Here is a 17,713-nt window from a genome sequence, read left to right as displayed (position 1 = left end):
TTGATGGACTATAAAACAAATCCTTACACTTCAGTGGACAATAACTCATCTGTTCCATAACACTATTTGATATTCAGCATTAAGAATCTAATAATATTTGTGTTCATTCTTGTAAGAGAGACATAGTAGTCAAACTAATAAAAAAAAAAATTTTGCAACCACAAAACAAAAAATTTCCTTTTTTACAACAAACGTGTTTTATTTTCTTACATAGCAAAGGCACATGGTCTAAGCAAGGCAATTAATCTGGGTTTTGCCATCATCACAGTCACAGGATTTATTTATTTATTTTTTTAATAAGAAAAGTCTCAAAGCACAGATCCTGCTGTGCATGCAGCAATCAGATTCCTTCATAAGAACAAATTGATAGGAATCAAAAATCTAAGGAACAAAAAATAACTGTTCTAATAAAGAAATTAGGAAATGTTACAATGTTTATTGAACGACATTCATTTTGTTTGTTCATTCTCATGATCTGTTATTTAAAAAATAAATAGAAGAGAGTTTATATTTTAGAAACCCCCATCCCTCCAGCCTTCTGATGCTTAGTCTTGCAAAACACTTACCAGCAGCAAAAATCTTAAATGTCTTTGAGTATTGACACAGGCATAAAAATGTACCAAATTCATTAGTTTCATCTAATAGCCTCTCGTTCTACATTTGAGGTTAAATTGATTTCACAGCGACCCTTCCAGTCAGGTTCATTGAAGTGATCATTAGTTTTTTCCTCAGCCCTTGCCTCAGGGTTCATTTTAAAATAGTATGTGTATCTGCATAGGACGAATCACCCACTTCAAAATAGTCTTCCAGCTGCCACTGCAAGGTTTCGAATGTGGGCCGTCCTTTGGCTTCCGCATTCCAGCATTGCAGCATGATATCGTAGAGCGGCTTTGGGCAATTGTCTGGCTGAGGAAGTCTGTATCCCTTATCCAGCATCTGTATCACTTGGTGTCCTGCCATACCTGCAGTCATTTTTAAGACAGAAGGAATTTATCAGAATATTTAGGGTCCATTTGGGCACACAGAAGGTTGCATGTCCCTGGTTCTGGTGGAGATGAGGCGATCAACTTCCCACCTGTAAGGCATACGTACTTATGGACAGAGCTGAGAACAATTCAATGGAAAATGGCCATGGAAATCACTAGAAGTTCTCAAACCAGATGTTAAAAAGCACCACCAGCACTTTCCAATCCCCTCACCCTTCACTGCTGACTCTACATCACCCAAGAGGCCTATCAAATGAGTTTGTCTCAGTGACACTTTTTCTTCCACCACACAGGCCTTACCTAAATTATTCTGACATCTATTTCACTTAATCTGTTCCTTAGGCCCTCTACTCCCCATGACTCTAAATTCTACCAAGACAATCTGTCCCACTGCTGATTTTTCCTCACACTTAAAAAATTTTCACTAGCATCAGCCCTAAGTTTTCCCTGGTGCAGTTATCCTATAACATTGTGTCCTGTCACCACCAGCCATGGAGAAACTATTCCCTTCTTTTTGCTGCACCTTTTATATACTAAGACTATTTCTGTGGGTTTTTTTTTTTTCAGTTTTCTACTCTTTAAACTAAATTTTGTAATTTTAAACCATGTAATCTTTCCTTCTTTTTCTTAGATATCTGAATGATATTTCCACTGAACTCTTTGAACCACACTGCTCAAATTGCAAATGTTGCTCCAGCTGAGACCTTAGCAGTCTATATAGTAGAAAACTATACTCTTCTTGATACATCCTAACAGAATTTTTATTTTGTTTTGTGGGTTTTTTTTTCACAGCCACTGTGTGGTTTTGGAAATTAATACAACAATAAATGAGGCTCTATTAATATAATCAATGGAAAACACCTGATTTATATTCCAGAATTTGAACCCCACAGGTTACCAGAGCTTGATCTTTCAACTGTGATTCCACATAACCTTTCCTCTTAACTGATTACTGAGAACAGACTCCTGGAAGTGATATCAAAAAGCCAAACAACCTTGGCACAAGGACATTGTCTACTGTAAAGTTACAGGTAAATTGTGCCTTTACAAGGTACAAGTATAAAACTGAGCATACTGTCAACAGCACAAAGAACCATGGTGTTACATATAATGTATATTTGAAAAGCTTATCTATCTATCTATATACATGAGTTTACACACACACACACACGCACACGCACACGTATAAGTTTTTATAAAAAAGTGTTGAGGATTGTTGGCTTTTGTTTATTTCTTCCAAATGATTTCACAGGAGGTAAGGGTGGGAATCAAAACTTTTTTTCTTGCTTTTACATGAAATGATGTCAATATGGGACCCTGTGAAATGTAGTTTATGGTGAATGTACCAGCCTTCAAGCCTGTATGGATGCAGCGTAAGTTTCATTGTGTCAGTCCTTCCCTTGGGTTCTCCTCACCAATACAAAATGAGTCACAGTCAGTTATTTCATTGATATCTTGTGTTATTGGAGCCACGGTTCCTTGAACATTTTTCAGAGTGCTAGGAATACTAGCTGCTCTCACACTATTTAATCTACTTTTTTGAGGTTAATGAAATTTTATGCCTAATTCTGGTGATCCTTATCATTATGAAGGGTCTTCACTGCAATAGTCAAAAGAGGGAGGGGAAATCACCCTGCTTCATTTTTTAGACAGCTCCTTCCTGAAAAGCCTGTACAGCAGTCCACACATTATATTCTGTCCTTCCATATGATATCCTAAAACAAAAAAAAGACAAAACAAAAAACACCCAACTCCCCACCCTGCCAAAAAAATAAACAAACAAAAATAAAAACCTCAGGGTGAGAAAAACCTTCCTCTTTTCCACATAACAGCAGTTGGCATCTTTGATCTGGTGCCTGAGGGATACAGCCAGTTGGCTTAGGTGCCTGTGAAATGCAAGTTGATTCCAGCCAGACAAAACTTGAATGGTTGGTAATCACAGGCTTTGGAAAGCTCCCAGGGAGCCTGGGGCAGCCAGAAGGTCTAACCTACTAAATGGGCCTCATTTGGACACCCTTAATTCTCTATTTACAGGTTTAACCCTTTGGCTGTAGTTCAACATTCAACTTTTTTATATCTCTTTTAAAGGAAAAAGTCATTAGAAATCATTCTTTAGGTAAAAATACTTACCAGCATAGGGCATCTTCCCATAAGTGATTATTTCAAATAGAAGTATTCCAAATGACCACACATCTGACTTAATGCTGAATTTATTGCAGTGGATTGCCTCAGGGGCTGTCCATTTCACTGGGAGTTTTGTTTCATGCTTAGCTTCATATATATTTTCATTTTCTACCTGTCATGGATAAAACAAAGCAAGCTTGACTTAGGATCTTGTTCAGCAAAACACTTAAGCCCCCTGACTAAGCTAACCATGTGCTTAAGCTTACCCTTCTTTGAGTTAAGCACTTGCATTTAAGGGTATTAAAGCATGCACTTAATGAAGTCTTTTGCTGAATCGGAGTTTATAGCTGAGAAACACTGCTGTTCGTAAGACACTTTTTTAAAGCATTTATCATTTCAAGTGAGCACGCAGTGTTGGAATGGCTTGTGATTAATTATGACCTGCTACTGTGAATTCTGGATCTTGCACGCAGGATTTCAAAAGTCTGACAGAAGTGGCAGCATAAGCATCCTGCTGGCACTAGAGACCAAATGGCTTCATGTCTGGTCTTCATTAAATGGAAAAGGCAAAAGCAAAAGCTAATGAATTTCAGAACCGTTGTTTTGTGATTTATTGCAGTGTTGAAGGGCCATTGACTTTGTAACAATCACTTAAGCAAGTTTCAGGACCAGAGAACAAACTCCAAGTGATTTAAATTAACATATTAGCCTACAGTGGCTCCAATTAATTCATGCAAAGTGAAGACGACAGACATACAGAAAAGGAAAAATTATTTACTTGCAATTTGAGTTAATTTTCCTTTACCCATAGACTCATGTCCTTAAAGCTTTAGAGCACAGATATTTAAGCTTTGGGAACATTTATTATGTCTCTGACTCCTAAATATAGCTTAGTGTATACCATCCACATCCAAGCCTTTGTCAGGTTTTTCACAAGCAAATTTAGACAAATGTGTACAGGCATTTTGTTTTGTTTTGTTTTATATATGGAATGTATTCTTTCCTAGCCATAATATCTTGTCCTACACTTTAGATAAGATCATGACTGTTGGTGTTTTGTAACTACATATGGACACAGCTGGCATCCTGACCATAATACTCTTCTCTGGGAACAAGGAATGATGCTAATTAATGCTCTGTGCTTTACTTCTCTCACCTACAACTTTCAGATCTTTGCATGTGATCACATTAATACATTGGCTTAGGAGCCATAACATTCCTAAGGAAGTCTGCCAAGAATACTTTGTGACAGACTATTTTGGAAAAAGTTCAGTTTTAACAGGAAATGTCAACAACTGTAAGTTATGACCTCTCTAGTGAGGATAGTAAGCATTGTAAGTATAGTTGATTTAAGATATATATTTTTCATGTTAAGAAAATGTGCAGTCTCACCTTTATGCATAAATATAAGAATGAAAATTAAGCAAAAAGCACTTTCAAAGTCCCTGATGCCATTGTCAAGCCATTATTTTATACTTCAATATGTAATAAATCTAAGTCTGTTATGAACCTCAATTTCTGCTTCTTGAATGGAAAAAAAAAAAAAAACTAGAAGGAAAGGGCTTTTTTCTCAGTTTTTCCCTCTCAGTGCAAGAATATAAATCAATAAAAACAATAATAAGACCTCACAAATTATAGATTGCATGCTGAAATCCATAAAATATGGTAAGCCAAATCTTTCCAACTCTCATTGATACCTTTTAAGAAGAAGGAAATTTCATTTCTAAACTGCAGCTATCCCAGACATCATTACTGGGTATTCCACAGCCTCAAAGACTAAGGAAAAAGAAAAAAAACAGTGCAATGGCAAAGAACTTGAAACTGCATCAGGTTTAAATGCCTGAGAGCTCACCTTATGAACTCTGCTGTTAGCTGTGCAGAGGAATAAGATCTTTTTATGATGGTAATCTGCATTCCCAGGCACCACAGAGGAAGTGAGGAAGGGATAAAGGAAGGAATAGCTGTCAATAGATTCTTATACGCCTTCCTTTACAAGCTCAGGAATATAACCCTTACCATAATTCCTGCCATCTCTCTCCATATGCCAGACACTGGCATTGTGGAAAAAGGTTGTGCGGCAAAGGGTATGAGCCTACCAGGCTCCTTTCTTGGTGCTTGAGTGGGAACAGCAGCTGGACTGCTGTCTAGCAACTAGCGCAAAGGCACAGGCCAGCTTCTAAACTTGCACTGGGTAATGCAAGTAGAAGATACAAGGGAACACTATGGAAGCTCCTTTTTTTCCCCTGGACATGCCTTTTGCTTGACACCAACAATTCAGAGTTTACAGTTCATGCTTTAGTTGATCTTTTCTATTTTTCTCCCAGAGCTGAAGTGGAGGAGTTCCAACTGCCAATTCATCTTCTCACAACCCACCTTAAAAACTCTTGCAAGTCCAAAATCTGCCACTTTGTAAATATTGTGTTCACCAACAAGGACATTCCTGGCAGCCAGATCGCGATGAATATAGTTCTGGGATTCAAGGTAAGCCATCCCTGAAGCCACCTGAGCAGCCATGTCTATTTGATGTGACAGACAGATTTGGGAGCCCGCGTCATCTGTTTAAAAGAAGACAACAAGGATAACATAACATTTATGGTATTCAACTATAAATAACATGACAGTTAACTGGTCCAAATAGCCAACATGCTTGAGAAGGCCAAGTAATGCAATAAAAAGAGCCCAACAAAATGCTAGCGGTTGAGTAAATGATACTACATAAAGTTATGCAGCTAGTTTTATTACAATTGAGTAACAGGGACTCTCCCATCTTGAATGGAAGGGTAGATACCATACTAAATTCAGCAGCTGATTTAGGCCTAGAAGGAGTTGTTGAAACATTCCAAAGAATTCCAAAGCATTTGTCTACTGATAGCAATGCAGGTTTTGCCTTTCTAACAAGTGTGCAACCTGTTCCAAAATATGATTAAGAGCTAATGGATGTACTCACTGAGTGTAGCCAAAGCTGACCGAAGAGGGAAAAGCAGAAAATGAGCCCTGCTCCCCATTGTCCAATGATTCTTACTAGGAAATACACCATCTGCTGTCAAGTGTAACTATCATTTTCACTTTCAAGTCCGCTTGACTGCTTCATGCTGCTATCTCTGTTGCTGCTCCTCAATACTAAGACTCCTTGAGTTCTTTCAAGCTGCCTGCTTCTTTTGTAGAACTTTCTGAAGCAATGTGCATGCCATTCACACCACTGTAAGATCAGCAAGTCCCAGAAATAGAGACTTGGCAATCAGAGATAGGCTGTTCAGACAAAGCAGTAAAAGAACTTTGAGCAGAAAAAGTTGCCTCCACAAATGAAGGAAAGAGCCTTAGGGCGATGAAAAACTGCAGCCATAAATAGTAAGACAGATACCAAAAAATGTCACTGGAGTATAACACATTAGAATTCAAATTCAGGGCCTTTGTGGCACTTTGGGGACAGCTGAACTCATCGCAGCAGAGAAAAGAATTCATACAGTTAGGTAATCTGGGTAAGCCAAATCAGTGCTATATTCATACGTCAGCCATCCAAACCCAGAGCCTGCAGCACTGAAGCATAAGTGCCTACCACGGTAGCCTCTAATACTCAAAACAGCTTCAACTCTCTATTTCAAAATCTTCCCAATACCATAAAGCTGTGTTTGCTGCTGTATTCATTGGCAGTTCTCCTTTCTCACTAACAATGGCGAATGTTCCTTAGTGTCCCTGGGTTAAAGAAATAAATCATTTGTAGCTGGCAGCTTTCCGCTGCTATTTTGAATTGATTTGTATTGAAAGTGTGTTAGCATTGTTTTGCATAGCCTCCTTCAGTTCTGGCATTTTATCTGACCTAACCTTGCAGTCATCCCTTATGAAGAGTGTGAAATTCTATTGTTTACTAATCTATTCTGCAATCTCCAGGCTTTGAATTTCCTGCTCATCTGGATGTTCTAAGATGAATAGGTAAAAGAAATGAATTTTAGATGATTAAATTTGTCCTGTGTATGTACTGTCCTACTTCCTTTTCGAGGTTAAACTCATTGTCATGATAATCCAGGACTGAGATTATTTACTTCTATTATTGACTCAGAAATTCTTTTCCTCCCCTGTACATATGCTTAATAGCAGCCTTGACCTTTAAAAGAGAGAGGGAGAAAAATCAGGCTATGTGACAAACTATGGCTTAACCATCGAGAAAAATCCATCATCAGGCCACAGAATAACATAGCACTCTGAAGTTTTGCAGTTCTGATAACTGGCAGACATTTACTACTCACTTGCTGGACAAAGATGTAAATCCATGAATGAAGCATATGTTGCATTTAATCAGAAGGTAGCTAAAGATGTACAGTACCTGTGAGAGGGTACATGGGTTTTGGAAAGTAGCATGTGTGACTCAGAGTTAAAATCTTCCCACCATGTGCCCTTTCACACTGCTCCTTCATCTGCACAAACTGAACTACCTCCTGGTGACAGCAGACAAGGTGCAGACAGACTCAAGCAAAGGTTCGTCCAACCTTTGGCTGTGCTTCAGCCCATGCTCTGCTCTGCTGACCTGACACATGCTTTCTCCAAACAGAAACCCCAAAGATACCATTGGCATGGCCAAAGGGTGACTCATAAGCCTTGCGTTTAATAAATTGTTTGAGTCCAGAGCAGGAGGACACACAGAGGCACTGTGTTAAAGAGCAGGGATCCACCTCTGTAGGTGAAGTTGCAGCTAAAAGCCTATTTCATTGGATGGGGCCTGTTTGGGATCCCAGATCAGGCTGAACAGCTGCCTTTAGCATGTGGGCTGAGGGAGCGGGGAAGAAGCCACAGCAGCCCTTGCTGCTGCAGTATTTCTTATGCTCTCCCAGGCTTGGTTCTGAGCCGCTGCCATCCTGGGGCTAAAGGATGGAAAGCTGTAGGGAAGATCATCAGCAGACCACGAGGTGCAAGCTGTGCAACAGGACAGAGGATGAAAGCATGAGTGAAAGTGAAAATCATGTATTGTTCTCATATAAAGATTCCTGAATACACCTCTGACATCCCAGGATGTTTGGTCACCCAAACTACACAAGTTCAAGCGCAGCACTGCATTAGTACAGCTACAGACATTTCCAGAGCAGAGCTAGTTCTCATCTAGCTTGTTCTGAGCCGGGAAGAGTTTACATCTGCATTCATCTGAGTATATTATGTGTGTTAGCTTGTTTCAAAGTGTTCTTGGAAGGAAAAACTACAACAAAACAGCAAAGTTAATATAACTTCCACACTCAAAACCAGGCACTACTGATGAATTTATAAAAGCTTCCCATGACTTGTTCTTTATCATATAAAGAAAATGTAGCATCTCTATGACCTTTTTTACTAATGTTTTTTGACAAAACCATCTCCCTTATATGAAAAACTTATTACAGAAAATGTTAAAGAAGGCTCAGGTTTGCACCTTGTTCTAATAAATCAATCACAGTATCTCATTTAGAAAACACAGGAAAACATTCTCACTGACAGATGCTTGACAAAAAAGAAAAAAAGAAATTAAACAACACTTTTGCCTGTTGAGAACATTGCCTTGGTAATAATTCACCAAATTTCAAGACTGTGTCCCTGCTTGAACAAGCCCCAGGTCTATCACAACTGATAAAAACATTCATACATTTATGACAATTTCATTCACATCCAATAATGAAGAAAGTTTTCAGTTACATTTTTCTCATATTAGTGACACCTCAATAACTCTGCGTAGCTGTGTTCATCAGGAAGTATCCGAAAGCATACTCACAGAGTGCACAGAGAGGTCACGTGCCCATTGCTATTACATAGCTGTCTTTATGTTGGAATATGATAGTCAGAATGCATGAAACATTACCTTACAGTTTGGGTTTTTTTTGTTGTTGGTCGTGGTGGTGGGATTTTTTTTGTTTTTAAGCCAGTAAAATATACCAGGCATTTCTAGGAGAGGAAATTTGACCAAAAAAATGATCTCTGGACTTTCCCTCTTTTCCAGCTTGCCATATTCACCCATAGTGTAAACAAAATTAGGAGCCTTGTGGAAATGTTTTCCTGGTCTTCAAGGTGGTTGAATCTCAAGAATGCCTATTAGGAGCTATGCACTGCCCTCCAGCCAATGCAGATCATATCCAGATGCAGAACTCTATGCTAGCTTCAGATCTGTTTCCTTATTACTCTAATTGACAGCAATGACTTTTCCCCACTGATAGCTATCAGAATGCCTGAACCTCTGCCTCCACCTCTTAGTTCTGTTTATTCTCTTGTGCATAGGTCATCAGACAAGGAGAGATACCATTAGGCTGCTTTCAACTAGCTATTTTTACTGCTGCCTTGATGGCTGTCTAGACTGACTTTTCACAGTCACTCTGACAGGGCTGTAGGAATCAGTGCCTTGGCACAGATCAGTCCACATACACACCCTACTTACAGCAAGGGCAGCTGCTGTGCATTGGCTGGCAACTAATCTACACATAGGCTGCAGCACTGAGGTGTCCTGAACATATTGGACTCCATGCAAAAACAGAGGCCAATCTTCACTTTTGCAATAGCTGTGATTCATACTGACTTTCTCAGAGCTTTTTCTCCCACGCAATAAATGTTTTCTTACATGGATATCATTTTCTTGCTGTGCTGGACTCTTTCAATCAGATAAGCAGCACTCTGCACACAAAGGCCCCTAAGATCAGAAGTTAAAGGAAATTTAATTGCCTCACTACCTTTGGCCATTAAATACCTACAAAACTTTAGATGATATGGCCAAGTTCCTTGTAGCCCCTGTCCCCATAGTTCCTAATGGGGCTGTCCCTCTAATGGATATTTCTTTAGCTGTAATTGTCCCTGGATTGAGCCTCCCTTAAGAAATAGTTCCACAGTGACGATGGGGGAAGGTGTGTGTTAAGGTAGATACTGTCTATGGTGTTTCACAGGGCTTTGCCTTATGGGTTGGAGGCAGAGAATAAACTTGCCAAGGCAACTGGAATGAACATTTTATGTTCAAAAGATCATTACAGCTTTAGAGACATTTAGGATTTCAGAGGCATTTGCTAAACTGAAAATGGAGAACAGCACTAGGATCAGGATTTTCTCAATAGCTGGGATGAACTTAAAGTGCAATCACTTTGCTAGTCTGTTCCAGGCTGTACAACTTTATTTTTAACTGTTATTTACCTTCAAAAGAGTACTTTGAAGTCCTGCTGAGATAAGAGCCGTGATGTGAAAGGCAAGGGACAAACACAAACCAAAGTCTTTCCCTGCCTGGTAATAGATTTCAAAGCTGTTAAATACATTTTGTGGAAATGCCTCCATTGCATGTCAAATATGATGATCTTCCCTTCTGTATGCTTATCTTTTTATTCTGTGCATATAAGTTCCTATCTACTCATAGAACTGGGCAGAAAAATGTGGGTCATTATGAGGCAAGAATCAAACTGTGAAAGCGATTCTCTCCTACATCTTCTAAAAAAATTTGGTATGTCAAAAATTCATAAACCTTTTTCTTTTTCCCATCCCCAGCCCCAGCAAATACTGCCACTTCTATATTAAACCAGACTGTTGTACTTCTATCTTTTATGTTAGTTCATTTACTAAACTGAAAGCTGTGGCACCCCTTGAAATGAGTTTATAGTTGTCTGCTTACTTTGAAGGTATTCTAGAAGACTTCCATATCTCATCAGCTCAGTAATAATATAAATTGGATCCTCTAAAGTACAAACAGCATAAAGCTGTATTAGCTTTGGATGTCTCAAGTTCTTCATTATTTGTGCTTCCCTCAGAAAGTCCTTTGGATCCATTGAACCTGAAACAACAACATATAACAAAAGATAAGCTAAAGCTATTAAAGGCTTTCCTACCTGCTTGGCAGTCTTAAGAGAATAACTGAGAGTGTTTTTTGTCTCTGCAAGTACATTAGCATCTCAAATCTTCACAGTTCCCAGAGAAAACAGACAATGCAGCTGAAATAAACAACTAACGAGTGAAATATGACATTGCATAGGCATAGAAAACGTGGTCCAGCCACCAAGTATATAAAGGTTAAAATTGGTTTTCCCAAGGTTGAAAAAAGTAAGGCTAGAATGTTAGCTGATAAAATTTAAGCAAAAAGTTATGTTACTCCTGATTAACAAAATGACCAGAAACTGAGGTAGCAATGTCTAGATAATGAATATAAAACTTCTGACAGATAAATAGTGCTGCAATAAAAATTTGTGGCACTATTTTTTTCAGTTTCAATAATCAAAGCCTGAAAGCACTGAAATCGCTTTAGCATATAAGGAGCATGTGTGTGCATTTTTATATATGTAAATATAAATAAATGTTTATAATGTTTATATAATATATAACTTTAAATAGAAGTGGCACAGGGAGCTAAAGTCAGTGGCAAAGTTAGGATTAGAACTCATATATCCTGAACTGGTGGAAGAAGAAAAGCTTTCCCTGTGGATGATACAGGAGCAATCAGATTTCATCAGAGGTTTGATGAACATAATTAAAATCATGAATTATATAGTATTTCTTTACACCATATAAAAGTTGACAAAGTCTGACTTGTTTTCATCATCAAATATTTCCTTCAAGGAATCTGTCAGTTTAATCATTCTATAGACTTCTTCCAACTTGAAAACAAGCTTTTTTCTTTAATTTATGACATCTACTAAAAAAGTGATACTAGCTGAATAACAGCAAAAGTAATTAATAATAATACACCAATGACAAAGATCAATAAGTATTTCTAGTATTCTTTAAAGTATATGTATAAGTTTCACAGAATCACAGAATCACAGAAGGGATGAGGTTGGAAAGGACCTCTGGAGATCATCTAGTCCAACCCCCCTGCTCAAGCAGGGTTACCTAGAGCACGTTGCACAGGATTGCGTCCAGGCAGCTTTTGAATATCTCCAGAGAAGGAGACTCCACAACCTCTCTGGACAACCTGTTCCAGTGCTCTGTCACCCTCACAGTGAAGAAGTTCTTCCTCATGTTCAGATGGAACTGTCTGTGTTTCAGTTTGTGCCCGTTGCCTCATGTCCTGTCACAGGGCACCACTGAAAAGAGTCTGGATGCAATCCTGTGCAATGTGCTCTAGGTGACCCTGCTTGAGCAGGGGGGTTGGACTAGATGATCTCCAGAGGTCCCTTCCAACCTCAGCGATTCTGTGATTCTGTGATTCTGTCTGGCCCCATCCTCTTGGCACCCTCCCTTTTTATACACATTGATAAGATCCCCTCTCAGCCTTCTCTTCTCCAGGCTAAACAGGCCCAGCTCTCTCAGCCTTTCCTCATAGGAGAGATGCTCCAGTCCCCTAATCATCTGTGTAGCCCTTTGCTGGACTTGCTCCAGTAGTGCCACATCCCTCTTGTACTGGGGAGCCCAGAACTGGACACAGCACTCCAGATGTGGCCTCCCCAGGGCTGAGTAGAGGGGGAGAATCACCTCCCTCGACCTGCTGGCAACACTCTTCCTGATGCACCCCAGGATACCATTGGCCTTCTTGGCCACAAGGGCACATTGCTGCCTCATGCTTAACTTGGTGTCCACCAGCACTCCCAGGTCCTTCTCCGCAGAGCTGCTTTCCAGCAGGCCAACCCCCAACCTGTACTGGTGCATGGGGTTATTCCTCCCCAGGTGCAGGACCCTGCACTTGCCTTTGTTGAACTTCATGAGGTTCCTCTCCGCCCACCTCTCCAGCCTGCCCAGGTCTCTCTGAATGGCAGCACAGCCCTCTGGTGTATCGGCCACTCCTCCCAGTTTTGTATCATCAGCAAACTTGCTGAGGGTGCACTCCATGAAGAAGTTGAACAAGACTGGACCCAGTACTGACCCCTGGGGAACACCGCTAGCTACAGGCCTCCAACTAGACTCTGCGCCGCTGATCACAACTCTCTGAGCTCTGCCATTCAGCCAGTTCTCAATCCACCTCACTGTCCACTCATCTAGCCCACACTTCCTGAGCTTGTCTATGAGGATGTTATGGGAGACAGTGTCAAAAGCCTTGCTGAAGTCAAGGTAGACAACATCCACTGCTCTCCCCTCATCTACCCAGCCAGTCATTCCATCATGGAAGGCTATCAGATTGGTTAGGCATGATTTCCCCTTGGTGAAGCCATGCTGACTACTCCTGATCACCTTCTTGTCCTCCACATGCTTGGAGATGGCCTCCAGGATGAGCTGCTCCATCACCTTTCCAGGGATGGAGGTGAGGCTGACTGGCCTGTAGTTCCCTGAGTCCCCCTTCTTGCCCTTTTTGAAGACTGGGGTGACATTGGCTTTCTTCCAGTCTTCAGGCTCCTCTCCTGTCCTCCATGACCTTTCAAAGATGATGGAGAGTGGCCTAGCAATGACATCCGCCAGCTCCCTCAGCACTCGTGGGTGCATCCCATCAGGGCCCATGGATTTGTGGGTGTCAAGTTTGCTTAAATGATCTCTAACCCAATCCTCCTTGACCACGGGAAAGTCTTCCTTTCTCCAGACCTTCTCTCTTGTCTCCAGCATCTGGAATTCCTGAGGGCTGGCCTGAGCAGTAAAAACTGAAGCAAAAAAGGCATTCAGTAATTCTGCCTTCTCTGCATCCTTCGTCACCAGGGCGCCCACCCCGTTCAGCAATGGGCCCACATTTTCCCTAGTCTTCCTCTTGCTACTGATGTATTTGAAGAAGCCCTTCTTGTTGTCCTTGACATCCCTTGCCAGATTTAATTCCAAACGGGCCTTAGCCTTCCTTGTCGCATCCCTGCATACTCTGACTACGTTCCTATATTCCTCCCAGTGGCCTGTCCTTTTTTCCACACGCTGTATACTTCTTTCTTCTGTTTGAATTTTGCCAGGAGCTCCTTGTTCATCCATGCAGCTCTCCTGCCTCCTTTGCTTGACTTCCTACTCATAGGGATGCACTGCTCTTGAGCCTGGAGGAAGTGATGTTTGAATATTAACCAGCTCTCTTGAACACCCCTTCCTTCTAGGGCCCTAACCCATGGGATTCCTCCAAGTAGGTCCCTGAAGAGGCCAAAGTTTGCTCTCCTAAACTCCAGGGTTGCGATCCTACTTGGTGCCCTGCTGCCTCCTCGCAGGATACTGAACTCCACCATCTCGTGGTCACTGCAGCCAAGGCTGCCCCCCACCCTCACATCTCCAACCAGTCCTTCCTTGTTTGTTAGTACAAGGTCCAGCAGCACACCTCTCCTTGTTGGCTCCTCCACCACCTGTGTCAAGAAGTTGTCACCAATGATCTGCAGGAACCTCCAGGACTGTTTGAGCCTAGCTGTGTTGTCTCTTCAGCAGATATCAGGGTGGTTGAAGTCCCCCACGAGAACCAGGACCTGTGATCGTGAGGTTACTTCCAGCTGTCTGTAGAAGGCCTCATAAAGTCCATTCAGTTTTACTTACTTAAAAAAGTACTTTTACTTACATTAAAAAAAAAAAAAAACTGTCCTTATCAGTGTTTTATCTGAGGTTGGGTTTTAATAACCAGAAAAGCAAAGTAAAAAAAGACAAACGAACATTCCTGTTACAAATCAGTTAGATAAAATCTGTTACAATAGTGGCAAAGAAGTTACATTTTTTTTAGGAAGTTTATATAAATGAAATATATAAAATATATGCCATGTGGGGTTTAAACTAATTTCTTTTTTTTAGCTTGCAGTTAAATACATGTGTTTTTAATGAAGTAGAAGTTTTTAGCTGTAAGTGATAAACATAGTACAAACAGCGGATTATTATAGGTAGCAACCAAGTGGCCAAAAATTTACTAGTTAACATAAACCTTTATTATAACAAGCATCTTGTGTAAGACACCAGTTCGGGAATAAATTGATCTGTACCTGAAGAAAACACAGTTTTGATTTTTTTTGAGGGGGTGGCAAGTGAGAAATATTTTTGTAAATGCTAAAGTCCTGTTTAAGAACAAAAATAATGTTGATAGGTGTCAATAAGCAACTCCTTTTCACCTTTTTTTTCTAGAAATCACCTCTAATTTAAGCCTGCTTAAAGCAGGCATATCAGTACTGATTACTTTCTTTCTGGAAATATTTTCTAGAAGAACTAAGGAAGCTTCATACTGTAAGAAAAAAACATTGATAATTTGGAAATGAGTTAGAGAGAAAATTAATTATTTCTGTCTAGTTTCCTCTGGCCTAAGAGGTCCTTAAATATTTGATAAGCCACTCTGGAGGAGAGTCTGTTTGCAGCTTTTGATAAACCTTCAAAAATGACTTCAAAGTAGTCTTGTCTTCTGAATAATTATAGGCCCAATGTACAGAGTACATTGAACTTATGTACAGTGAACTTCTGAATTGATTTATGTGTAATAAAGGAACAACATTAAAAAGTAAAAGTTCTTAGTAATACAAGAGACCATTTGAACGTAAACTGTTCGTATTAATAGGAGAATGAGTTGGGTATTTGACAATGCTCAAGCAGCTTTCTCAGCACACACAAGCTAACTTACAAGTTAGTGTTAGGTACTGAACCAAATGCAATAAAATAATTTCTTTGTTCAGGTGAATTGTGAGAATTTCCCGAATGCAAAGCTGTTTATGCCACATATGCACCAAAGAGGTGAAATATTCAAGAACTGAAAATATCATTGATACATCTGATAACTGTTTATTACGAGAATACTGTCTCCTAAACAAACACTGCTTTGGCAGTTTCCATGCAAAAGAGAGAAACTTGGGAGATGCTTTACAATATAATAATGACAAATGCATCTGTCGACTTGAACAAGCTGAAGGAATTTTCTTAGATAGGATTAATTGGTGATGATAGAGGTCTACTTTATGTGCTGACAGTTGGAGAAGCAAGCCAGCCTAGACAATAGTTCCCAGAGAATCCATCACGCTCAGCATGGGACAAAGTGTAAATCCTTGCTGCAATGATTTCCACTTAAATAGAAAAAACAATGTCTCAATGATGAAATAAAAACAAAAATGTAAAGTGACATGCTCAGGACCTACAGCAAGACAGGGTTGTGCAGAGCCAAGAACAAAAGTAGCAATTTCTGCCTTCTAGACCATTTTTCTATACCTTTCTGATAATTGTGGGTCAACAACACAAAGGTCAGAAAAGATGTTCCTTAAGGGAAAGATATTCTTGAGTTTTGTTTTTTTCATTCACACATCCACCACTACTTTTTCACCTTGGTAAAATGTCACAGATTTTTCCAAAGCAGAATTGCCAATAAACAAATAAGACAATCATCTGAACGAAAGCATCATGTTTCTACTGCTTTTTATTTATAGTCACAGTGATCAACAGATTGTTTCAACAAGATCTATAGTTCTGGGCCTTCTGGCCAGTCATTTTAGTCACTGTAGCTTGGAAATACTAATGTTCTTCCAAGAAACTTTAGTGTCCTCAATGAGCTGCCAGAACATTAGAGCAACTCACTGCCAAAAGCTTAAACAAGGCTGCCAGAGGCTCATTTAATGAAATTCTTCAACATAAGATGGTTCACGACAGTGCACTTGCACATTCCCTATGGAAAATGCGTTCTTCACAGTGCACTGGACACAGAGACAAACCTGCACTGTTCAAACTTTTCACTTGAAGCCTAAAGTATATGTGTTTTCAGTCACACCCCTATAAAGTTATGCAGCTTCTGTTGCCTTTGACACTAAGATGACTACATAAGACAAGGAGTTTTATAGGTATTTTAAAATGTTCCCATGGGATTCTCCTCTGAAGGAGTATTTTTTTTAATATAAAGACTATTTTGGGACAGGATATAGGACGATGTTAAAAGAAATCTGCATAATCAGAGGGTAGATAGAGAATGAAATCCATCATGGGCATCCTGTTGTCGGGAGCACCAAATAGATAAAATATAAGCTCTTCAGCTTCTCCTCACACATTAGGAATAGACCCTGAAAAGTGCTTTTGACTTTTGTCAACAGGAGTCCCTTAAAAAAAAAAAAGAAAAAGAAAAAATCATCCTGTTGCACCACTGACATTTTAACTGAAACAGGTCCTAGTTTGGATATAGCAAGGACCAGTGTGTGACTGAACAAGTGGATAGAAGATCAAAGAAGATGGAAACTCAAAACCTTGGCCATTTATGATAGCTGCAGAAAGGGTGTAAGCAGCCACCATGGCTGATAGGCTACCTTACCAGTGCTGGGGGCTTCTCTTCCCATGCCATTCTCCCCTGGGTGTTTGGGGGAGTAACAATAAGGTGGTGGGGGAAACATTATTGCCTAAAAATGAGGGAGAAAAAGTGGAGGTGGGAATAGAAGAGAAATCAAAAGAGAAACAAAGAGGGGGAGATGGAAGGACATGACCACCATCCAAATCCTCCACCATGGAGGGTACCCCAGGGAACAAAATGCTGTAGTGCAACCTCTGAACAAAACACCAGGGAGTGTGAAGGTGACACAGCAGGGCTGGTATTAATTAACAGATCAACAGTTAAAATTTTTAGCATAATGAGAGCCTGTCTCACATTAACAAATGACATTTAGGATAACAAAAAGTTCTAAATATTGATGTATTAATAAAAGATATTAGAGATATTTTACAAGACTTGGTATTAGTTTAATCAAAAGTCTCTAGTTTAATTATGAGTCTTGTGACTCTTCCTTCAAGGTTAATGGAAATCTTGCCTAAATATAAAGACCACAGACTAATCATTCTGACATTTTGAAGGACTCCACAAT

The 17,713-nt window shown here is 39.9% G+C and overlaps 1 protein-coding gene across 1 annotated transcript in view; it reads right to left on the bottom strand.

Annotated features, from left to right (window-relative positions):
- Positions 1 to 201: 201 nt before the first annotated feature.
- The window catches only part of FRK (fyn related Src family tyrosine kinase), a 54,637-nt gene continuing 37,125 nt past the window's right edge, over positions 202 to 17,713 (bottom strand). The window contains exons 5-8 of the mRNA XM_013958971.1: positions 10,708 to 10,866; positions 5,484 to 5,665; positions 3,117 to 3,282; positions 202 to 962 (exon numbers count right to left, since the gene is read on the bottom strand). Of these exons, the coding sequence (XP_013814425.1) occupies positions 748 to 962; positions 3,117 to 3,282; positions 5,484 to 5,665; positions 10,708 to 10,866 (722 nt within the window). The 3' untranslated portion in view covers positions 202 to 747. The remainder of the gene's footprint in view (positions 963 to 3,116; positions 3,283 to 5,483; positions 5,666 to 10,707; positions 10,867 to 17,713) is intronic.

The sequence above is a fragment of the Apteryx mantelli genome, chromosome 3 (assembly GCF_036417845.1).
Source record: "Apteryx mantelli isolate bAptMan1 chromosome 3, bAptMan1.hap1, whole genome shotgun sequence".
NCBI classification, from domain to species: Eukaryota; Metazoa; Chordata; class Aves; order Apterygiformes; family Apterygidae; genus Apteryx; species Apteryx mantelli.
The sequence above is the reverse complement of the archived record's forward strand: the minus strand, read 5'-3'. Positions and strand labels throughout refer to the sequence as shown.